The sequence below is a fragment of the Ambystoma mexicanum genome, chromosome 8 (assembly GCF_040938575.1).
Source record: "Ambystoma mexicanum isolate Mex_15411 chromosome 8, UKY_AmexF1_1, whole genome shotgun sequence".
NCBI classification, from domain to species: Eukaryota; Metazoa; Chordata; class Amphibia; order Caudata; family Ambystomatidae; genus Ambystoma; species Ambystoma mexicanum.
This window is the reverse complement of record NC_090929.1, coordinates 720,906,820-720,931,461: the sequence shown is the minus strand read 5'-3', so window position 1 is coordinate 720,931,461 and position 24,642 is coordinate 720,906,820. Positions and strand designations below refer to the sequence as shown.

Here is a 24,642-nt window from a genome sequence, read left to right as displayed (position 1 = left end):
TTAATATCCCCGCAAAAATAATGGCATACAAAAATATCACCATATTTTTGCGGCGATATTAAGCCATGGAACCTGCGAGAACACCCCCACAACCCCCATATTTTTCAAAAGGGAGCGGGGACCCCCCCGCAACCTCCAGTCCCATTTACCCCTTAAACTATCCCCACCAATAATATCGCCCATGGCCTTACCCCACGGCCATATATATGGCGATATTATTGGTGGGGATAATATTACCTGATACCAGTGGAAGGTGTCACAACACATTTACCTTTAACCACCCCAACTGCGTTGACCCTGGGTTCCCTCACAATGATGCAGGAATTCCTACTCAGCACAACCACCCCAAGGGATCTCCTGGCTATAGACTGCCTCAGCGTCATGGGTGCAAGCATTTATTGTAGGTCGCAAGGCATGCATTCACCTAGCTCAGGATCCCACATTGGCGATTGATCTCCCCAAAACAGTATAAGCCTATACATTAGCAACACACACGGAACTACTTGCAACTTCGCAAACTCTGTTTCCCAAGTGGCTTCAGGATATTCCAAGACGGTCATTTGCAACCAGCCCCAATGATGCTGGGATCATCACTTCCTGTGTACCAGTAGACAAACCTTTGAAAGAAAATGTCACATTCCCGAAAGTCAAACAGTACCCCCTTGACAACACAGGAAATACAGGGAGTTGAACCCATAACTGATGACCTTTTGACCCAAGGGATTACGTGTGTTAAATATTTCTCTCTCTCTCACAAAACAATTTTTCCTGTGTGAAAAGGCGGGTCATCACTAGAGGTAAAACGAAGATTAGTGCAGGACTTCAGGGCAATTAATGAAATTGTGCCCCTATGGCCCCTGTGATGCCCAACATGCACACATATCTCTCATAACTTCTCTCAGAAACCACTATTTACAGTGTACTTGATTTATGTTCAGCATTTTTCTCGGTGCCAGTTGCACCTGAATCTCCGGTCCTTTCACCTTTCTCCTTCCAATGGGGGGCAAATACCAACATTGCCAAATGACCTGGAATAGGCTCCCCCAGGGATTCTACTTGGCTCCCCTGAACAAGATGCAGCACAAAGAGATGCTCATTATTTGTTGAGAAACTTGGCGAAGTCAGGCAATAACGTGGCCCCATTTAAAATACAGTTGTGCCAACCTGAAGTGAAATGATTAGAACACATTATAACGGATTTTTGGAGGCCCTAGAGTATTGGTGGCAAAGGACGGTAGATTCGGCCATTATGGTGAAGAATATGCAGGGTGCATGTATGGGGTCGTCACGATTAAGACTGTCTATGGCAGGTGCTAAGGGAAGATTTTGATCAAATGGAAATTTCGCTATGTACCGCCCCACCATTGGGCCTACCATTTTATGAGAAACCTTTTGTTCTTTATTGTCATGAGTAATCAGGGATAGCGTCTGGGGTCCTTACACAGGATCAAGGTCTGCGACTAGTACATTCCCTTTGGAGCAGCAGGAAAGGCAGAAAAGCATAGAGAAACCAGTTGATACACAAGATGGAGAACACCTGCCCGAGGTTACCAGAACAGGTACTTATTGCTATAATAAAGTCTTAAGGAACTTGTATACTACTTTGTCCAGTAATGTTAAGCATGAAATGGCCCAAACCCCGGCTGTGCATAGGGCAATGCCAACGGTTTTGCATCATAAATGTTGACAGTTGGTAGGACAGCACTGCCTTCATAGGTTGTAGAACATGTATAATACCTGCATTTTCCTTTTAAATCCAGGTAGCCACATGATCAACCTATAACCTCCAAGACTTATCATTTGAAAATAGAACCCCCAGGTAGCCACGATTACTAACCCTTTTAGAGAGAAGTAACAATTTTAAAAAAATTCAGAAATCTTATTTTTTCCCTCTTTGTATAACCATTACCTGGGATTTGACTTCATTTAAGGCCATATGTCTTTTTTGCATAAAGCCTACTTAGCCACAGAATAATTTCTGAATAGCTCGCAAATTTCTGCCCCCTAAAATAGCATCATCCACACAGACCAGACATGGAATTAATCTCCTACCGACATCAGAGATATCCATGGTACACAAAACATATATTTACCAAGGCCATTAATGTACAAGTAAAAAAGTAGTTTAACTACAACACAGCCCTTAATACATAGAAAAGTCTCTCTGTTCATCCCCTTTCCCAGAGGTGACTTAGACCTTAGATCCGGAGTACAACTGGGCAAGCAGGCCTAACAATACATCATTCATTCCTAGATAGACCAGGACTGTCCAAAGCAGAACCCTATCCACCTTGTCAAAAGCCAAGGAGGCCAGGTTTCCCCTCCCCAGTAATTAGGGAAAGATTAAGGCACCTCTCTATAGTCCCAAGTGATGGATTATCATTTTTATCATTATAATTATTCATTTATAACACGCTTAATAATAGCGCAGGATCGGGATTCTAACCTGTGTTGCGCTGTGTTGTCTTGCTCCCAGACAAAAGCGTTGCCCCTGGCTATCCTTCCTCAAACCCTAGTTGGCAGTGGGGGTGGGGATTATGTTCCACCACCCAATTGTTAAGCTTAGTATTAGTAGAAATGATTTTCCCCAGAAACTGAAGTGATATATCACTAAGAGATTAGGGCCTATTACACGCAGGATCTGATCTTTAACTTTTTTTTTTTTTTAGAAAATAGGAATGATGGAGCAAACCTGGCAGGTTTATGGCAGACATCTAGATAATAACATTGAGCGAAAGATGTCATAGACAAGTGGGATCAAGAGATTAGGGTGACCTTGTAGAGATCTCCTGGAATACCCCCAGTTTTCTTTCGCCAATGACCTGCTGCATGCTTCATAAGCATTTCTTTACATTACCTTTACAAGAAGAGCTAGATACAAATGTACTATTATTATTATCATTGGTTAACTTGAATTAATGAGAGTGTGAGATGCACATTGCTATGGGTTAACTGCTTAGAGCTCTGAGTGGGCACTTTAAGGAAGACTGTCTAACGGTCAAGTTAGAGTTATAATGTGCAGGTTTGGTTGATATGCCATTTAGGGTGCTGTGGGTTGGGCTTTAAAGATACATGATTAAGGGGAAGAGGGGGGGGGGGTGATTGCAAACTGTTTATTTTATTATTTATCTTTCATGAATGAATTTCAAATGACTGCAACAAATGATGATAAAAGTGTGTTGAAAAACACAGCGCAATACCAGTGTAAGACCACATTCCTTTGGATGTTTGTTATTAGGCCCTTTTGCAACCTTTGAACTTAAGTTGCATTGTTAGTGTTATATTAACTTGATGCAAACACTTTATTGTTTCGGAATGTTCACTTGGATCAGTTGGGCAGGTTGTTCCTTATTTGTTAGTGCCCCCACAGATCCTGCTAGTTCTATTTGTGCCCCCTCGTTTGGCCCCCTCCAATATTGATTTCTGGAGACATCACTGCTCACCAACTGTGTATCCCTCCCCCCCCCGTTCTACCCAACAGTGGACTACCTATGTCACACTCAAGCCAGAACACGCCAACCCTACCATTCAAATAACTTTGTTTTGTATTGATAACGGAGATCATAAAACCAGTTTAGAATAAAAAGGAGCAGACTACCTGGAGCCTCGTTTTCTTACATGTTGTATTACCCTCTCCTCCAACCATCACGTGCCTGCCCCTCCGCATATATACGTCTGCGCTGCAAACTACCTAACACAGCCACAGCCCATAGTGCAACAGTGACACATCCACTCACACAAGCACATCTATGCAGACTATGCACCCCACATCTCAAACCACACACCCATCCACTTCTGCACCACAGCATCTATTACAGCCCATCCCCTTAAACGAAGGCAGGCAGGCTGGCTCTTCCAATGCTCATTTTACTTGGCTATTTGGCCACTCATGACCTCCCCTCTGTGTGGGGATGCAGCACTCAGGTGCGGGGAACACGTAATGATTGTGCTCATTTGTGAACCGGCGCCACTGCAAATAGCTGTAATATTACAACACAGCATTCTAAGGCAATTGATGAAGGGAGCTTCTACTTTCTAAGCAGCGCCGACCTTAGTAGGCCAAGGCAGTGAAAACAAATTTGGTGCCGAATTCCCCCCCTCCGCCGCGTGTGCCCCTGGTCAGTGCCGTAGGGTGGTGGCGGGGGTGGCCAATTGTTTTTTTAACCCAACGGCTCCTATTGTTATTAAATCCGCTCTGCTCCCTCGCTGGAAAGCCCAGCATCAGCATGAGCGGGGCGTATTTCGTTTCAATAGGGTGCCTGCCTTGCCTTATCCCATCAGGCCAGATAGGGGGAGCCCTTCAAAGACTCGCCCGAGCTGACGTGGCGGGGGCTAACGCCAACCCGGGCGGTCACCCGGGCGGCCCTGGCCTAATGCGGGCCCTGTTTCTAAGAAATCGCACAAATTGAAAATGGAGTCCTGTGAGCAATACATGAGATCACTGGTATGGCATGGAATCAAGGCCTATCATTTTATATGATGGCGAAGTATCTTGGTATACAAATAACTTGTTTAAATACACTGCCAGAAGGGTTGGTAAAGGGGCAGGGTTTAAAGCAACACACATTCTGTTTTTAGCATGATGGACACCCAGGAAGATGGGCAATAATGAGGTACCCCCATGGTTAATTCACCAGGGCCGCGCAGTGTGTTATGAGGAACTGATCAGATTGTTTTCCTCAATTCGAGAGTAGAGAATGGGTTGGGATGCCCCACAATAAGTCACTAATAAGGTCAAGCTGTCAGAATCTCCACATTGCCTGCATTGTTTATTCACCTACAATTCCATGCCGTGCGCTTTCAATTTGCACAGAAATGCATTATATTTGCATGTATTGGAAATGGGTCGTGTTTACGAGTTCGTTTAATGGCTTTCGGCAATAAAATGTTATTTTCGCTCTGTCCATTTTTAGGTGAATAGATTCATGCGAAACGCTTTCCAGAGCCACACACCCCCAACACTGCCCCACTTTAGAACAGAAAACCCCCACTTTGATGGCTAGAACCGGACATTTATGTATACATTCCCGCGGTTGTCCTCTTTTAAAAATCCATTCATTCCATGCATTTCAAAACAGCCCTTTTTATTTTTGAAATTTCAGTTTACATGAATTCATTTCCACATACATGACAATGCTAACTAACTGGTAACATAACACTGCATGGAACATCAAAATAACCTAGCAATTCTTCAAGTAAGGCAAATCTGTCACACACTCAAACATCGATGTAAATGAATGTATTGAGAAATGTATAACATTCCTATAATCCTATTTCTTTTTTAACCATACCCAATAATTTTGATACAGAAAAAAAATGGAATCTATAGCTGTTGGAACTCTTGTTCAGAGGGGACTTGCCATAGCATTTCGGTGCTGGACTGCCCATGTGGGCAGGACAAAGACTGATATGCAAATTAGCATTTACCATCTGTGAAAGGTTCAGTGAGCTAAAATGTGGCTGCGGACTCTAGAGTGGGTACCATCCCATAGAACAGGCAATTTTTGCCGTGTCCGTTCTCATGGAGGGGCGCCCATGACTCATTTTTAGGGTATATCCAATAACACACTATGGAGCTCATTTTGTGCTCCTCATACTGGAAACAAAATACGTAAAAGCATTGCGTAAGGCTTTCACGGATTTCGTTTCCGGTACTCCCCATTTTCATTAATTTGTATGGTGGTGAGGAAGGGAGTAATGTACCTTTCCACAGCTCCCTTCTTCTCCGCCATAGAAATACTCCAGCATTAGCTCCAGCATAGATTTTCATGCCGATTCCTATGGAGTCTGCCAGCTTTTTGCACTAGTAAAAAGTAGGCAGACTTGTGGTCTTGTGTGTGTGACTGTTGCACGGAAGGATGACAGAGGCGTGGACTCTGGAATGGAGAGAGACTTGAGAGATACATTGAAAGTGAAGGGATGGCCGCTGCCAGGCTAACGGGATTTTGGAGTAAGTAATTTACAATAAAGACTCCGAAGTATTCTGAGGTCTCCCGTTTCCTACTTCAGGACTCCACTGGAATCTAATGTAAACACTGCTTTGCAATGAGTAAATTCCAGACAGCGTTTACTCAATTTGCACAGCTGAGTGCAAAAGGGCGGTGTTCAGACGTGTATGCCACCTTTTCGTCCTTCTACGTGAAAGTGTAAACTAAACAGGTCCTTTCTGCCAAATTATAGGGAACTCCAAAAATGAGGCCGTTTTGGTCTCCCTGCAAATGGCTCCAAGAGGACTGCTTACAAACACACAAATGGCAAGTACTTTTCATGCACATTTTTATTTATTGTATTAATTAGTTTTAACTTTGCATGGAAAACTGAGTGAATCTGGGTTTCCAACTTTTTGGTCAGATTTATGCCAAGTTTGTGAAAACAAGCATAAATGTCGCCTGCAATGACCGTGCAGTGCAGGTGGCATTTACACGATTCCCTCTGGAATCCACCTGGTTGAAATTGCAAGGAATCAGGCAGATTTGTATGCTGAAGGAAAAATCTGATCCCGCTACAAAATCGGATGTGGGCAGAAATGCTGTCAGATTTGAGACAGAGCGGATGGGGATGGCGGTATCAGTAATTCGTTTCATGCATTCAAGATTGCACAGTGCATCAAAACCATTTAATTCATTTGTTTTGCTTTATAAAGAGCAAAATGACCCCCTCTTTCCTCTTTCTGTCCTTATATTTTTGGGATCCATGGATCCATGTCACATATGACAGAAGTAAGCAAGCTAACAGACCTTCTTAAGGGCTCAGTGTGAGTCTTGTTCACTCACTTTTTTTAGAATATAACTTGACTAACATTTTTTTAAACCAATGCAAAACCCTCAAGAAAGCGCAACAATGATAGGAAAATCCAAAATATTTTATCTGTCAGAAAGGTGATTCCTACCTAAATCTAGTCTAATTCCCCTCTACAAAAAGTCTCAGAGCACTGTCTTCTGAAGTGTGCCAAAAGCGACCTCGTACAGTAGATGGGAAGAAAAAGCACAGGATTTTCAAATTATTCCCAATAGGCCACGAATATTATTGTGACTACCACTACACCACCACCTTCCACCTGTGGAAGGGACCTTAGAAAAATGAAATCTAGCTCTTGCTCCTAACATTCATGTTCCGACCTCGTGCCTGTTCCCCTGCCACTCAAACACTAGGGATTACCATCTCTCCAGTTGTAAGCCCCACAATCTCTTCCTCTTTATCCCCAATACTGTCCTCAATGAATCTAATAGCTGACTCAATTCCGGTTCAAGCTTTTATCCACAAACATCCTTACAATAGGCTCAAAGGCCCTTCTTTGTTGCACACATTGGGTAAAAGCAAAATCTTCTTGGCTTGGAAAAACAGGGTCCCTTTTCTCAACTTCATCTTTTTCACAGATCTCCTTCCTTGTCACTTCACCCCAATACCAGTCCCTTCCCACCTGCCCCCAGATTCCTTGACTGCATGGTGGTAGATAGGCATGGTCTGTCCCAATTGGTCTACGCCAATTTATTTTTTATTGTTGCCAAGAAGTGAAAATACACTTCAGGTCTGCACCTTCTAGCCCCTCCTGGGAATCTCTCCACCATATTGATGAAGCTCTTTGGGAGTTCTACGGCCGCTCAGCCCACTCTTTCAACACATTGTTGCTTTATGTTAGTGCAGTGCTGAGTGTTTTTAAGCTTTGCTATCCTAGGCTTGTTCCAAACACCTTATCTGAAGCATCTTGGTTGTTCACTCCACTGAGTCTGTGTTGTTTTTGTGTTCCAAAAGTACCTCTTGCAGCTAGTTTATTGTCCTGTCCATCTTCTCTGTAGCCTTTACACTGCTCTTAAGCATTTCTGTGATTGCCTATTGATGGAGTTAGTGCAGGATGAAGCAAGAGAGAACCTCTTTTGTTTCCCCCTTTGGAGAATTTTTCTTAGTTCTGTGTTTGTGTGCCCTAACATCAGAGCATTGCCTTAATTTAGAACCCAGGGTTCCTAGTGGGAAACTACAACTAGAGGACCTATCCGAATTAAAGCTTCATGTCACGGGAATTTGGCACTTTCAAACTCACACGTTGAAGGCCAACGATTGATCTAGATACCTCAAGAAGCGTGCTTTGTCATTGCCCAAGTGCAACTCCCTGGTCACTGAACCCTCATGTTTAAGCAAGACAACTCCTCCCAAAGCATCTGAGCAGGCGGTTGTTACTTGTTCGGAGCCCACTCGTTTTATGTAGAGAGGTCTGCTCCCTGCAAGATCCAGAATGATCCTGAGCCTGACCTTAAGATGGCCACCTGACAGGACTTCACCATGCCCTCTGGTGTCGTTACCAAGATTAACAGTGACGGTGCTCAGAGCTGTCACTGAATCCCCCTCCCTCTGTGCCATGCTCAGATTAGCCCTGAGTTTCAGCGCATAGCATTACCGCTTTCCTCCAAGTGGGACATACCTGCCAATAGTGGAAAACCCATTCACAGGAGCTCCCGGAACAGCCTCAGCTCGACAGCCTGAATCGGCGGCAAGTCAATCACCTGTGAGTTGCACCATGAGCACAGTACACAGGTCTGGGAAAGGGTAAAGGCTTGGATAAGAAGCTCAAATCTTCATCCATGTCAGCAGAGAGACTGACCGGGGACAAAATCACAGTTGCTGCATTTTCCATAGATCCAATTGTCAAAGGCTATTATTATCTCCCTGATTGCCAGTAGACACCTCAGGTGGTTGTCACTGCTATGGCGGTTGGGAGCCATCAAGAGAAGCAGCCATCTTGTTTGGTGGCCAAGCCACAGTGGGTGTTCAGTCACTTTGTGTGGTCTGGCAAAGTACATGTAAAATAAAACATGAAATAAGAGAGACACTGGGGGTGAAGCAAAAAAAGGGAAAGTACGCGGAGGAGGGGATAGGATCGGGCCTCATCATTTATATAAAAAACAAGCCATTTTATTATAAAAAGGTCATTACAAAATAGGCATTTCGGCCAATTAGTCAAAGGGAGAAATTCAAACTGATGACATACAACTGCGTGAGTACCACTATTGAAGGCATGAGGTAAGTAACAAAGGTCAGCACATAAGAGACACTTCTGCACTCATACTTACCCATCCTGTATGAGGTAATACTTCAACATCTCATCAATTTTAGAAGATGGAGTGGCAAAGCAGCTCTCGACCATGGTCTCGAGACCATTCACACGCATTAGAGGCTCTATCCCAAAATAGAGCGAGTCTCTGAGCTTCAGCACAGGCAGGGTTTCCTTGTAAGGCTCGTCGAAATCTTTGTCCTTGAAGATCTCAAGGGCGAAGGGGAAGGTCCCTCTGTTGCGTCCCATGATCTCCAACGGGGAGTTCTTGAGGTTGGGCACGTAGCCCTCAGTGATGACATAGGTTCGAGGAAACTCACAGGTCACAGGGATCAGCAGCTTGCTGGTACGGATGATAATGTCCCCGTTACTGCCTGGCGTCTGCTTTGGCATTCCCGTGACCAGGTTACTAGCGATAATTTTATCATTCACCACCTGGAAAAGAGGATGCAAAAAGGGGTTGGAAAATAAGAAGGCGCAAATTAATGATGTCAGGATACAGAAATGAGAAAAAAATAAGTTAACTTTTTATGTAATTTTACTTAGCATTTTAAGTGATATTTCTTCGTACGATTATGAGGGAGTATATGGTATTCATGGGGTGGTGGAATGGCTATTATTAAGCATGAAGTTTAAGATACGCTGAACAGTTCATCCAGGCAGATGGCCCACAAACTAGAGATGAACCATTGTTGATGATATGATATGGCATTTGTAACGCGCCTATACACAAGTGTTTCAAGGCGCGACGAGGCAAGGTAGGGGGAACAGAGGAAAAACAGATAACAATCCTACTAGGCCAGGTGTCATTCAGTTCGCACAAGTGCATGGGGAGGGGGAAAGTGCGGCGGGAAGGAGGGGGGTACAGTGCAGTACATGGGATAATAGAATAAATAACAGTAGGTAAAGTACGGCCAACAGGTGGCAAGTGCAAGGGTAAGTGTAGACATTGGGTGTCAAGTGCTGGTAGGGGGACTGTACGGGTATAGAAACAGTCCCCAAGTGCGAGGGTTGCCAGGAGGGCAGTACAGGAAAGCAACTTGTGGGGGGACCTGGGCCTGAGATCAGAGGGTAGTCAGGTAAGCAGATAGTTAGGAACAGCGCAGCATACGCACGTCTATCACGGTCCCACACGTCTTCAGGGTAAAGTTGATGTTGACATGCGTGCCATTAGACACGCCCCTGCATGAAGCATTGGACAGGAACAGCTCCAGCCCGCCAACCAGATCCTTTGGCACAGCAACCTCAATGCCGCTCGACTTGCACAGCACAGGAACTGAAAGAAAACCCAAAAACAAACATTTCTAGCTTGTACAATTCTTTTGAAAAACTGCAACACCGGAATATTTGAAAATAAAATATATATGCGACAGTAACACAATAAAGCCCAGAAGCTTATAATTACATGACATTATTATGAGAGTGATATTTTCAGATAATGTGCCATTGATTTTGTACTGGAAGCAAAGAGCTCACATCAACTTATTTGAAGTTCAGGATGAATTTGAGAGAACCCCACCCGTCTTAATACCGCTGAAATGAGACAGTCATTGCTACTCAAGCCTAAGAATAAGCAAACAGTTTCTAGACTAGTGCTATCATAAATGCAGTTGTATCTTAATAATATTCGACAATGGGATTATTAGATTGAGAAACTGGGCAGTTCGGAGCCACCCGATTAACAGAATGAAGGAAGTATGGTAGTGTGGGTTATTTGGAAGTACTGCCTGGGGGTCTTTTAGCGATGCACCAAGACACTGCTGCCCCGAGGCCTGAGCTGCTGAGGGTCGCTTGTGCCGCTACGGATACATCACGTTACAGTCCCATCTTTTTCTGAATTCCCTGTCAAGCTCTTTATCAATGTTTTAGCCACTTTGAAGGCGTGCTGCCTTCATTACTGGGAGCATAACACACATTTACAATAAAGCAAATTGCCATTTCCCTCTTTGAGCCGAGTCAGACTAGTTCTTGCTTGCAATATACTAAAGTGAGAGAATCCAGCCTTTTCCACATATACAGCCAGGTCTCCAGCGGCCATTTTCCAGCAGCACGCTTTGAAGAATGCAATCTGTTACAAAATGTTGGATCCAGAACAGATACATGTTAGCTGCCCGCGATTTATCTGGGAACAAGGGACTTTCAATAGTCTTTGTAGAGGCCGGAAGAAGAAGAGGCCCTTGCGGAAGCAACTCGCTGCGCAGCAATAAAAGACAGGACACATAGCGCATCTCACAACGTCCTTCATTTTTTTTCGTCCAACATCTTATCTCCCGCCCTCCCGCCACTTCCCTCCCTGCCTCCCGCCTCCCAGCGCGCCCCCATTACTGACGTGTCAACATGACAGTCTTTGACAACCAGGGTGTACGGTACACGAAGCAAAATAAAAAGCACATTACTTCACCATGAAAGGTGAAGAGAGAGAGAGAGAGACAGAGACAGAGAGAGAGACAGAGAGAGAGAGACAGAGAGAGAGAGACAGAGAGAGAGAGAGACAGAGAGAGAGAGACAGAGAGAGAGAGAGAGAGACAGAGACAGAGAGAGAGAGAGAGAGAGAGAGAGAGAGAGAGAAAGACGCGATTCAGAGAATGTTGACTTGGACATGCAGCTCTACCACGTGGAGACTGGGAGCAGATTATCAAAACTTTTTGTGGTGTAAGTGATGAGATGAACTTGCCACAAAAAATGTGTTCCCGATTCACAAAGGGCATCGATATCTGCTCACTGCTGATGCACACATTCAAGTGCTGTGTGGCCACTTTTGGGCAAATGTGCAGCATTTCTGCACTTTTTAAAGCACATCTCTTTTATTTAAAAATGGGATGCTCTTTAAATTGCGCAGAACACAAGGAAATTTACAAATGTGTTTGAAAGTGGCACATGGATGCATAATGCATGACACGGTTGCTCTAAATCTTGTCATACATTATTTTCAATTAGCAACCAGGGCAGGTGCTACAGCCAATCAGCTTGCTTGACAGCTGCTTGCGCCTGCCTCGCCATTTGACCTCCACGAGTCCCTGCCACCCCACTTCTGTCTCTGTACCTTTCTCCATCTCCTACTTACCTCAAGGGGTTGCGGTCCGCAGCGCCTACTTCCTCATATCTGCTGGGCCTCCATGGAAATGGAAGAGGAGCTCTGAATGGAGTCTCGCTTCCATTTCCATGGTCACCATCTTTGAAATTAATGGGAAGAGTGCTTGTCGCAACATATTGTTTAAAAAAATAAAATGCCTATTAGCACCCCGAGATGCAAACCCGAATGAATGCAGACAAAGCCGCCATTGTACAGCAGCTGGACATCGGTATCAGGAATTTAGTAAGCAGGGACCCATGAAGAGGGAAGGAAAAACTCTGTCACAGCAAGAATAAGCTGAATTGTGGAGCTGCATGACAAGGTTGTGTGGCCTGGAGTGAAGACTGATAGCCAAGATCAGCTATCTACCTATTCTGGAAAGGAGCGAACATGCAAATGATGAATTATCCCTTGTTAAGGTCCAAAGAAAGAACACCAAGAGTACCAAGTTTTATGATTTAAAGCATTTAAAACCTGCAAATGGACTGAAGCGTGGTCTTCAGTCACATGAGCCAAGGATGAAAATAGATATCGGACTTGGAGTCCCAGAACACGATAATGAGTGATCTCACTCCCATGTATTCTAAGACAAGGATACTTTTGCAAGGCCAAGTTCAAAGACAATCTTCATGGCAGAAGGCATGGGCGATGAGAGATGCTGGTTTAATTGGGTGGGGAGGTAGTGTCAAGCCCCATCTCCTTGCACCTGGGTCTGGGCTTATGTGCTGCTAAGTAAACCGATTGTTCCAGACCTGGCACAAGCGTGCCAACCAATTGTGGTGGTCCAGATAACGAAGGACCGTTTAGTTTTTGAAAAACAATAAGAAACGGTGTATCTAATTGTAAGAAAGAGCACATAACTCTGGAAATGCTTTTCTTCTTGTTTATTCTAAGTAGAGTATGTACAGACCCCCAGAACAGCCTGGCTCCTTTCTAGGAAAGCAACGGCTGGTACTAGAATCATTTCAACCCATAACACTCTCTCTGGATTATTAACTACGTGACACAACTCTTACCTAATCACATTCTAATATATTCCAGTAAGATAGCTCAGCAAGTTGAGTGCTTGCTGCTGCGATCTGAGCGTGATCTGCAGGTCACAGGTTCGAATCCCGGTAAGGCCAACTCAGCCTTTCATCCTTCCGAAGTCGAAGCGCTTTGGATTAAGGCACTATATAAATAACATATCATTATATACAAGGAGCACATTATAACACATTCTAATATATGTACAAGAGGCACAATATAACACTAATATTTCTGAGGATTACATGTTTTAGAGGTAGGCATATGTTGTCCACCTGACGGTGGGCAGACAATCACAATCCTAGATCCTATAGAAAATATACTTAGATGTTCCCCTTAAACCAATCCCGACCCTTAGTAGGTTTTTTTGCCATGTAGTATGAAGTCATCTCTGATGTATTTTTGATATATAAATTATGTTTTGTGTGAAGATCGCTGAGAGAACTTGAGCGTACGTCTGTTGATGTTCGTTGTAAACTCCCCGTTTTAGATAATTGTTAATAAAACAGTACTTTGAATCTTCCTGGGTTAGTTCGTTATTTGCACTTGGAGTTATTCTGTTTGATCCCATCCAGTACATGCACGTTCCTAAAGGGCCTAAGCTCACATGGTAGCAGTGCGGCTAGTTCAAAGATCCAAACTAGTTCAGCTCCAGATTTTTGGACGATCAGGCATCCTCCGCCATTAGTTGGAAGAATGCAGAGTTTCCTGTGGAGAGCGGCTGATTGAAATAAACTTGCAAGAAGAACTGAAGCGGTGGGCAGGACCACCTTTGAAGAAATCTCTGCCCGGTTTGCACGGGCGCTCTCCGGAAGGAAGGTGAAGTTGTCGGATTGGAGGAGGAGTCAATACCGAAGGCCTTGAGTCGATTAACGAATGGTAAGGAGCAAGTTACTTACCTGTAACTGTTGTTCTCCAGCATGGGTCTGGCATGGATTCACATGCTCATGAATATTCCCCGTCGTCAGGCTGGGAATCCTCGGTAAAGAAAAAACCAGTATCAGTTTCGTTTCTGATCTGTCTTTCGTAGTAATATCCAATCACTGGTCTCTGCGTCATACTGACCACAGCCAATGACTGCCCTCTACCTAAGCACCGCCTCTGGCAGCCATCTTCAGATTTGGAAGCACGTGAAGTGGCAGTATGACCAAGTGAAGAGCCGCAGAGGGGTAGGCGGGAGGTTTCGCATGTGAATCCATGCCAGACCCATGCTGGAGAACAACAGTTACAGGTAAGTAACTTGTTCCTTCTCCAGCATGGGGTCTGGCATGGATTCACATGCTCATGAATAAAGAATACATAGCAGTACACACATGCACAACCACGGGAGGTGGCAAAGGCTCAACATTAAGCAGTACATCCAACTCAACATTAAGCATCTTACCTCCTCACCAGGCTCACCTCAGGCGAACAGGTTGCGCAGCACTGCTTGGCCGACCCTGGACTCCTCCCTGGAATCCCGATCGACGCAGTAGAATTTCGTGAAGGTGTGCGTCGACCTCCACGTAGCAGCCCTGCATATGTCCAGCAGGGGCACACCAGAAAGAAACGCCGTGGTAGCTGCGATCGCTCTGGTGGAATGGGCTCTCGGACGGCCAGGCAGCGGTCGGTTTGCCAACCGATGACAGTACATGATACAGCCGGAGAGCCATCTGGAAATGGAAGCCTTCGAGAGAGCCTTCCCCTGATTGACAGGTCCAAAGTTCACAAAAAGTTGTGACGTCTTCCGAAAACACTTCGTGCGGTCCACGTAGAACTTCAGCGCTCTAGCCACATCCAGCGAGTGCAAAGTCCTCTCAGCCGGCGACGAAGGCGACGGGAAGAACACAGGCAACACCAAGGGTTCGTTGAGATGGAAGTCCGACGGTACCTTGGGCATGAAGGAGGGGTGCGTCCTGAGCACTACCCTCGTGTCGTGAAAAGTCAAGTACGGGGCCTTGCATGAAAGGGCCTGGATCTCTCCCACCCGTCGTGCGGAGGTGATGGCCACAAGAAATGCTGCTTTCCACGACAGAAACTTCAACGGGGCCGAGTGCAGAGGCTCGAACGGAGGTCCCATGAGCTTGGTCAGCACCACGTTGAGCTCCCACGCCGGGGCCGGAGCCTTCACCGGCAGGAACGATCTGAACAGTCCCTTCATGAACTCTTTCACAAGACGATGAGACCACAAGGACGTCCGGCCCGTGGTTCTGGTGTATCGGGAGATCGCAGCAAGATGAATCTTGATGGACGCGTGTGCCAGTCCAGCTTTGGCCAGCGTCAGCAGGTACGGCAGTACCTGGGGAGCCGTAATCCGTAGAGGGTTAATCTTCTGTGCGTGGCACCAGACAGAGAACCTCTTCCATTTGTGTCCATAGCATTTAAGAGTCGAGGACGCCCTGGCCTTTGCAAGAACCTCTCTGCAGTCGGCCGGTATGTCGTATCCTCCAAACTCTAGCGCTGCAGGAGCCAGGCCTGCAAGTTCAGCGATTTCGGGTCGTGGTGGAGGATGGCGCCTCCTTCCCTGGAGAGAAGGTCCGCGTCCACCGGCAGCTTGATTGGCGGGGACGCTGACAAGTCTAGAAGGTCCGGGAACCATATCTGCCTCGGCCACGCAGGTGCGACGAGGATCATCCTGCACCGTGACCTCTTGAGCTGGTTGACGAGCCGGATTAGCAGTGGCAAAGGAGGGAACGCGTAGAGGAACAGGCCCTCCCAGGGGAACGAGAAGGCATCGCCCATGCTCCTCGCCTGGGGAAACCTGCTGGCGAACCTCCGGCACTTGGAGTTCGTCGCCGTCGCGAACAGGTCGATCTGGGGTGTGCCCCACCGTCGGAAGAGGCGATCCACTAGATCCTGCCGTAGTTCCCACTCGTGGCACGAGCACAGCTCCCTGCTGAGTGAGTCGGCGATGGTGTTTTTTATCCCTGCCAGATGAAACGGCACCAGAAACATCCTTTGGGCGACGGCCCAATGCCACAGGTCCTGCGCCTCCTTGGACAGCGCTGGGGACCTGGTTCCGCCCTGTTTCCTGATGTAAAACATGGTGGTGGTGTTGTCGGTGAAGATCCTCACCACCTTGCCCTTGAGGGACGGAAGGAAGGACCTGAGGGCCCAGAACACTGCACGGAGCTCCAGGACGTTGATATGGAGGGACTTCTCCGTCGGGAGCCAAAGGCCTCTCGCGTGCAGATTTTCGGTGTGCGCTCCCCACCCTTCCAGGGAGGCATCGGTGGTCACTGTCTCCTGGTGATCTGGGGTCTGGAAGTCCATGCCCGCCGTCAGATGCGTGCGGTTGCCCCACCATCGGACCGCTCGGCGGAAACTCTCGTCGAGTGTGATCCTCTCCTCGAAGCTGCCCGTCGTTTGGATCCAGCGCGCGTCCAGGAACTCCTGCAACGGGCGCATCCGGAGCCTGCACATGGGAATGAGGTAGATGCAGGAAGACATCATTCCGAGGAGGGACTTGATGGACCTCACCTTGGCCGCGTCGGAAACCAACATCCGCTGTACCTTGCCCAGGATGGACCTGGTCCTTTCCTCCGACGGGGAGGCCAGAAGAGACACTGTGTCGAGCTTCGCTCCCAGAAACAGTGCGTTTTGCGCGGGTACCAGGTGAGACTTGGCGTAGTTCACGGAGAATCCCAGGTCCGTGAGAAGTCGGACGGTCCTTGCCGTGTGATCCAGGGCGAGCTCCCTCGACTTGGCTCGGATGAGCCAGTCGTCCAGGTAGGGGTAGACGTGGATCCCCTCGCGGCGCAGCTGCGCCGCCACCGGTGCGAGGCACTTGGTGAATACCCTGGAGGCCGACCGTAGTCCGAAGGGGAGGGCTTTGAACTGGTAGTGACGCCCTTGGACCACAAACCTGAGGAATTTTCGGTGCCCCTTTAGGATGGGAATATGGAAGTAGGCATCCTCCAAATCCAACGACGACAGGAAGTCTCCTTCCTCCAGCTGACCCAGGACGTGCTGGAGGGTGACCATCTGGAACTTTTGCGCCTTGATGAACTTGTTCAGACGTCGCAGGTCCAGGATGGGGCGCCATCCCCCCGTCTTCTTCTTCACGAGGAAGTATCTCGAGTAAACTCCGGAGCCCCGAAGTCTCTTTGGGACGAGTTCGATGGCGCCCTTCCTCAGCATCGCCTTTACCTCCAGGAGAAGTTGAGGGACGTGAAGTTCTTTCCTGGCCACGGGGGGGACGCGCGGACACCTTCTTTGAAATTCGAGCGCGTGGCCCCGGGCCAAGGCGTCCAGCACCCAACGGTCGGTGGAGATGGACTCCCACACGCTGACGAATCTCGCCAGCCGGCCTCCCACCGGGGTGCTTCGGTGGGGGCCCGACCCCACGGTCGGTTCAATCCTGCTTCGACGAGGCTTTGCCGCCTTGACCTCCTTGGCGACGACGGCGGGGTCCGCCAGACTTGCCTCGTCCTCTGTAGGCCTCCTGAGCCGACGAGCGGGCCGCTTGACGGTAGGTGGAGAAACCGCCGCCTGAACTTTTGGAGGCGCCCTTGCCTCCGCTGCTCCGAAAGGGCGTCCGTCGTTGTTGCAGAACTCCAAGGGCCCGGGCCGTCTCGGTGTCCGCTTTAATGGCCTGAAGGGAATCGTCTACTGTTTTCCCAAACAGGTTGTTCCCATCGAAGGGCATGTCCAGGACTCTGGTCTGAACGTCTTGACGGAAGTCCGTAGCCTTGAGCCATCCACGCCGCCTAAGGCAAACGCCGTTGCCCAACTGGCGGAACCCGGTGTCGGCGATGTCCGTCGCAACGGTAATGGCGTGGTTCGAAGCCACCTCACCTTCCTGCAGGATCTCCAGGGCCTCTGCCCTCTTGTCGTCCGGCAAGAAGTCCAGTAGGGGAGCCAGTTTGTACCAGAGCTCCCTGTCGTAGCGGGCCACGATAGCCAAGGCGTTGGCCGCTTTAATCGTCGTCGCCGCAGACGAGATGACTCTGCGTCCCATAGCGTCCAATTTCTTTCCCTCGCCGTCCGGTGGGGAAGTCGATGTGGAGGCCGCACCCCCCCCCGCTTTTTTCCTGGCCGCCGCGGAGACGACGGAGTCCGGGGTAGGCTGCGCCCGGAGGCACAGGGGGGCCGTGTCCGGGACCCGGTACTTCTTCTCGTACCGGTCCCTTCTAGCTGGTGTCGTGGAAGGGTTCTTGAGGAGGGTGAGGCCCTCATCCCAAATGTCGTCCAATAGAGGCACTGAGAGGACCGTCTTCCTCTTGGCCTCGCGCCGCTGATAAAGGAAACCTTCCTTCTTCTTCTCCTCAGGGCAGAGTTGGAAAAGCTCGGATGCCCTGGTGATCATGGAGTGGAACGATCCAATCTCGTCGGGCGGAGAAGCACTGGTGGGAGGCGACGACGGTACATCCTCGTCGTATACCTCGTCGTCCGTACCCGTCGCTGCCGTGTCAGTCCCCGTATCATCCCCTCGGGTGGACGGGGAGGAGGGCTGGAAGGGGCGCGACGGCTGAAAAGGAGGCGGAGGGTGGATCCTTCTTTTCTTGGTAGGGGGAACACCAGAAGGTCCCGGTTCTGGGTCCCCCGACGGGAGAGGTTCCGTCGGCAACGGTAGTCTCGTCCTTATCTCTGAGCATAAGGACTGTATAGCCAACAAAATGGCCGCCGAGCTGTCTCGCGGCGCTGGCAGAGGGGAATCCGACGGGCGATCAGGGGCCCCGTCGGTACCCTCGATGATGTCGTCGTCGCCTGCGTCGGGATCCATCCCGACGGGCCGGTCTTCTTCCACGCCGAGGCCGTGGCTTAAGACTTCGACCAGCTCCTCCTCCGAGGTTGAGGCCGAATCTACGACGACGCCCTGCCCCCCCTTTTTCTTCCCCATGGGGGATTTCACGGGGGCCCTATCGATGGGCACAAAAGAGGACTCCCTCCGAGGTGGCAGGGAGACTCTGAGCCCCGAGGTCGCCACCACTGGTGTAGCCCCCACAGGCTGAGCGAGGGCCGCCGCGACAGTTTCGATAGAGGGCTTGGCCGGATGGATTAAGGCCTTCACCACCTTAGGTGCGCTCACCGCCTTATCCTTGAGGGGGGGGACACTGCCTCGCTCCCCCTCCGATGGGGCCTTCGAGCTCGACCGGGGCCTCTCCAGGAGCTTCGCCGGGTGCTCGGCCTTCCTCTTACCCGACCCAGAGCGTTGGCTCGTGGTTGATGGTGCCGGGGAGGGTGCGCCCTGCCTGGCGCCCGTAGAGCCCGACCGTTCGGCGCTCCCGGTGCCAGCGGACTCGCGGTGCTTTGCCTTGTGTTGGAAGACCGCTCGGATTTCTTCTTCTTCTTCTCGCCTGACGGGCTCTTCCCTTCCAGCCAGTTGGCGAGACGTTGATGGCGGTCCTTCATGGTCCGCTCCGACATGTTGCCGCAAAACGCACAGTCATTCTCCACGTGCGTCTTGTCCTTATGTAGGCAGTAGAGACAAAAGGAGTGTTCGTCCTCCTTAAAGACGTTCTGCAGCTGGCATCCAGGGCAGACCCTGAACAGCTCTCCGGGCGTCGAGCATCCCTTCTCCTGGGCCATGTCCGGGCCTGAGAAACTTCTGGAGTCCTCCAAGAAGCGTAGCTCGACGAAATCTTCACCCTTGAGGGGCGCAGACGAATCCGACACGGGTCCCCGTTGATCGGATGGAGAGTCGGTGGAGCTTGAGGCTCTTTTGACCGAAAAAACGAAGTTTTTGAGAAAAAACGTGAAAAAATAGCACTAACGCTCGAGAGCAATAGCACGAGGATCCCAACACATGAACGTGCGGTAAAAATCTGAAGATGGCTGCCAGAGGCGGTGCTTAGGTAGAGGGCAGTCATTGGCTGTGGTCAGTATGACGCAGAGACCAGTGATTGGATATTACTACGAAAGACAGATCAGAAACGAAACTGATACTGGTTTTTTCTTTACCGAGGATTCCCAGCCTGACGACGGGGAATATTCATGAGCATGTGAATCCATGCCAGACCCCATGCTGGAGAAGTAGACAAAGGGGAATGGCAAATAAAGGGACGAGATTGTGATCATTTTCAAACTCCACCGCAAGTAGGGTGAAATATAAAATATGCAGTCAGGACTGCGTAAGGTGATGTTTCAAACCCTGTACAGGGTAAAGGCGAAGGAAGAGGTGATCAAGGTGTTTTATAAAGTCTAACTGTTTGTTGAGTAAAATATCGAGGCACGATAGAAATTGTGAAGAGTTGGAAAAGTAGCAGTGAAATAAAGATAAAGTGTAGTAAAGCGATTGGCAGTAATCAAAAGTATAGATCGGCTATTGAAACAATCGGATTGAGCAGCGATTGATGGTTCTTGCTCATATTTGTTGTTTTAAACATTGAAAATAGTGATTGAAGTCAACGTAAACAGTTTATTTAATGATCTGGTAAGTACTGACAGCCAATTAAGACTTGTCATTATGGGCGATACTCCTCTCATGCATTTATGCAATACACTGCCAAAACACATACCCAAGCTAAAACAGTACAGAGCAGAATGGGTAAAGGGCACAGCAGATAAAAATATTCATGCCGTAGCCACAAGGGGGATCATTGTCAAGAGCGGTATTGCAACACATGACCATATACAGGAAAGAAATTGGAGAAAAGATTAGCAATTTTAGAGATTTGGAAAATGTATCAAGGGGAAAGAGAAGACCTGCCACCTGAGGAGTGGAGGCTTAATCAGCATAAGGAGGAAGGCGTTGAGCCCTCAGCTCCCCTTACCTTGCCTGAATCAAAGAGTGTTGCTATGGAAGAGATATGAGTATTTCCCTTAAAAGAATTAAGAGCAGCGATGGGGTATAGTAATCCGATATATGAACCCCCTGCTTACAGTAGTGATGATAGTCTGGAAAAGAATAAAAAAAGAAAGATATTTTTTAATTCATACAAGACAAGGAAGGAAGAAGTGAGCGGTCGAATTTGTCGACAGAGATCGACAGGGAGATTAAGAGATGGAAAAGAGAAAAAGATAAGGCTGACGAGGCAGCGCTTGTACAAAACGAATGGATGGGATGGCAGATATTACTCAAGATAGATGGGAAAAGTATTGAGGAAGTTAGGCAAAGAAAAGATAAGGACAAACAAGAAAGGAAGTATAAGGAACAAGAGAAGAGATTAAAAGAGGATGAGCAGAAAAGGAAAAGCAGGGAGCAACGAGAACAGATATACCAGGAAGAGAAAGAGAAAATTGAAGAGCAGGCAGAAGAACAGAGAAAGTACAACAATAGATAAAGAGTGATAGAAGAAAGAGATAGAAAGGAAAGAGAGAGGAGGAAGAGGCACAAGGACTAAGGGTGGTCCTTATTGTCCCCTTTCCAGGTGGATCAAGGCGGTCCATGTACACACCGTGATGCCACTTGCGCAGGAATGTTTTTAGTGCGCAAAGTATTTCCGAGGTGGGGTGTGTGTGACGTACTAAGATACGATAATGGGTCACATTTTGTCAATGAGCTATTCAAACAAATAGGGCTTTTATTAAGCATAAAGCACAAGTTCTATTCTGCGTATCAACCACAAGTGAACGGGGTATATGAGCAACTCAACTTCCACTTCAAAGAGAGGATTGCCAAGATTAAATTGACTTTGAAGAAGGGATGGCTGTATTGCCTACCCCTGGCCTTATATGCCCTTCGAAATCAGCCAGGTTCAGACCACCACCTCACCCTGCATGAGCTAGTTACAGGATATCGAATGAGAACGCCCCTTACACCACCGTCTAGGATTAGGAGTGATGCCCAGAGTTTAGCCAACTTTAGGTGATGAGATGCATGATTATTTGACATGTATGACTACCAGTATTTCTTTCATTTCAGATGAAGTCAAGCATCAGATGGGATGGTCTAGGAACACCAAAGAAGATAATTCGACAATCCAAGTGAACTATTACCACCACCTAAGTTATATGTTGGGGACCTGATCCTGATCGGAAGTGGCATGAGCCTCACTTTAATGGCCCATTCTGTGTAGAAGAAGTGTCCCTTCAGCTGTTAGGGTTCATGGACGAAGAGCTTGGCTGTATCTAAACGACGTGAAGATTTATAAAGGAGAGACCCTCCCTCCAACTATTGCTGATTCAGAAGCAAGACAAGAAGAAGAATGTCTGCGTGTGCAGACCTGATCGATGACTAAGAAGAAGGACAATAAAACAACAAGTGATTAACACATACTTTATTTGGACTGGAATTCAATAGACACTCCTTATATATATTTTAGCATAGAGTGCGAGGACTTGCAGAGAATTCCAGGAGTTTTGAAATGAACCTTTTTGAAATATATTGAAGCAGAGAATAATGCATCAGAGTTATGCCTATATGCCAGTTCTTGATCAGAAATTGGAAAAGAGATCAGTATCCAGATTTATTTCATGGAGAATATTTGTTTTAAGTGATAAAAACACATGATGCCTGCCGACAGTGACGTTTATCGGCTTGTGGTTGCTGTCTTTGTCTTCATACTTCAATCTTACTCTGCTCTTGTCAGAAGAGATGTTAACATTCACACTTTCTTACAGGATCCTAAAAAACGGTCCAGTGATCAGAAGACTCCTTATTGCTACAATTGAACACATTGTAGAGTTGCAGACATAAAAGAAACTTGATGATTGTTTTAAAAATGATTAAAGAAGAACATGGCATGATTATAGAGAGCGAACAAGTTCAGGAAGCAGTATGATGGCATGAAAATGGCTGCCCAGATTTCTATGCATGATATAAAGTTGCATGATTGTTCTTGTTGTCCTTTTGTTCCTTATCTTTCACAGTCTCTATCATCTTAATGCTTCTACCAAAGAAAGAGCTTGTATGGTTCTCCCAACTATGAAAACGAATAATGACACATTTCTTGATCTGTATAAGTATATTGGGAGACATAAAAGAGATTCAGAGGAAGATAATAAAGGGATAAAAACATATCTAGATAATACAGCTCACCTGGGATTAACATGTGGTATCAAGACATGAAAAAGTTGGGGGGAAAGAGCATCTGATGAGAGTTGCTGTGTCTGCTCTCACAAGCCCTATGCCATGAAAACAGTAATGACTTTCATTTCGAAGGAGGTTTCAGCACACAATACAAAGGGCCTCAGCCATCTTGCAGCATTTACTACTCGAGGACAGTTTCAAGGAAGTTGGACGACCTTGCGATGGAGATCAAAATGGTTGTTTCCATATCAGGATGGTTATATCAAAACCACACAAATGGAGAAGGAGCCTGGATGGAAAAGCAAAATGCTTGTATATCCTGCGGCAGGACAGGATGAGGTGATCATTGAAGAAATTAAGAGAATGAATTGTTCTGATGTGACAGAAATAGCAGGATCACCTGGATGTTGGGAACAAACTCAAATGTTTATCTATGGACAAGTGCATACCAAGAAAGGTTGGGAAGAAGGAATGGTGTCGTGTGCAGCTCATCTTCCCAATACGGACTACGTACAAGAAGTGCAGAAAGTAAATGATGGATGCTTAAATTCATGGGCCAAACACTCCAAACAAAGGATTGTGGAGGAGTATGTTCCCTGGTGCTCATCCATGTTTCAGCATTAGTGATTTCTCAGAGCGACCTAAACATTGGTATATTTCCAAAAGTGGATCACCATTTGAGAAAAAGAAGATCACTTGAACTCATATGGACGAAAAGAGAAAATTACTTCTCAGCCGAATGGATAACAGTATATGAAACCATTCCTGAGTTGGAAAGTTGTTCAGTAAGACTGCTATGATAATGACAGCTATATTCATGCCTGGAATTTAGACAGTAGCGAACACCAAATTGGTGCAAATCACCAGATGGGAGCTTCTGCAGACAATCGATGCTACATAAAGGGATTTAATGCCATTAAAGAAGAGCTGAGGGCCATATGATTGATGACCCTCCAGAATAGGTATGTTCTTGATATGATCACAGCGATGGAAGGAGGAGTTTGCACCAAAATCGGGCCATCATGTCACACATTTACACCTTTTCACGATGAACAGAATGGAACCTTGACAGAGGCCATAACTTTGTTGACAGACCTGCATGCCAATATGGAAGATGAGACAGATGACATTGAAGATGACAGCTGGTTTGTCTCTCTGTTTTCATGGATTCCACAGTGGTTGGCAAATATATTCAAGGTTCTTGGAGTAATACTGGTGTTAGTAATGTTGGATTCTGTGTAGTCAGGATGGTGACTGCCCAATGCAAGAAAACGGCAAAGAAGGTTGTAGGGATGAAGATCATGATCAATGTCAAACCTCAACCGAACGCCAAGGAGTTGACTGATTACGCTGTCAGGAAATACATAGAGGCCAGCATCGTAGCACCTGAGGGAACAAAGTTTCTGTATCCAAAAAATCATAAAAAATACGCGGGACGATGGGTCTATTTTTCCCCTTAATGGACAATGTAACTACATGACCTGGAGTGATCATCTCAGCAGGCACCCTGAGGGGGGTGTTGAAGATATGGACACAAAGAAACATTTCTTCAAGAGAAAATACGAGAATGTGGACACGATTGAGTAGGTGGTGGAGGACTCAACC

General features: G+C 47.2%; 1 protein-coding gene across 2 annotated transcripts in view; it reads right to left on the bottom strand.

The window, feature by feature from the left end:
- Positions 1–24,642, bottom strand: part of OIT3 (oncoprotein induced transcript 3) — a 652,664-nt gene that overhangs the window by 103,688 nt on the left and 524,334 nt on the right. For both annotated transcript variants that reach the window (XM_069612178.1, XM_069612179.1), the window contains exons 6-7: positions 10,162–10,322; positions 9,066–9,481 (exon numbers count right to left, since the gene is read on the bottom strand). In XM_069612178.1, the coding sequence (XP_069468279.1) occupies positions 9,066–9,481; positions 10,162–10,322 (577 nt within the window). The remainder of the gene's footprint in view (positions 1–9,065; positions 9,482–10,161; positions 10,323–24,642) is intronic.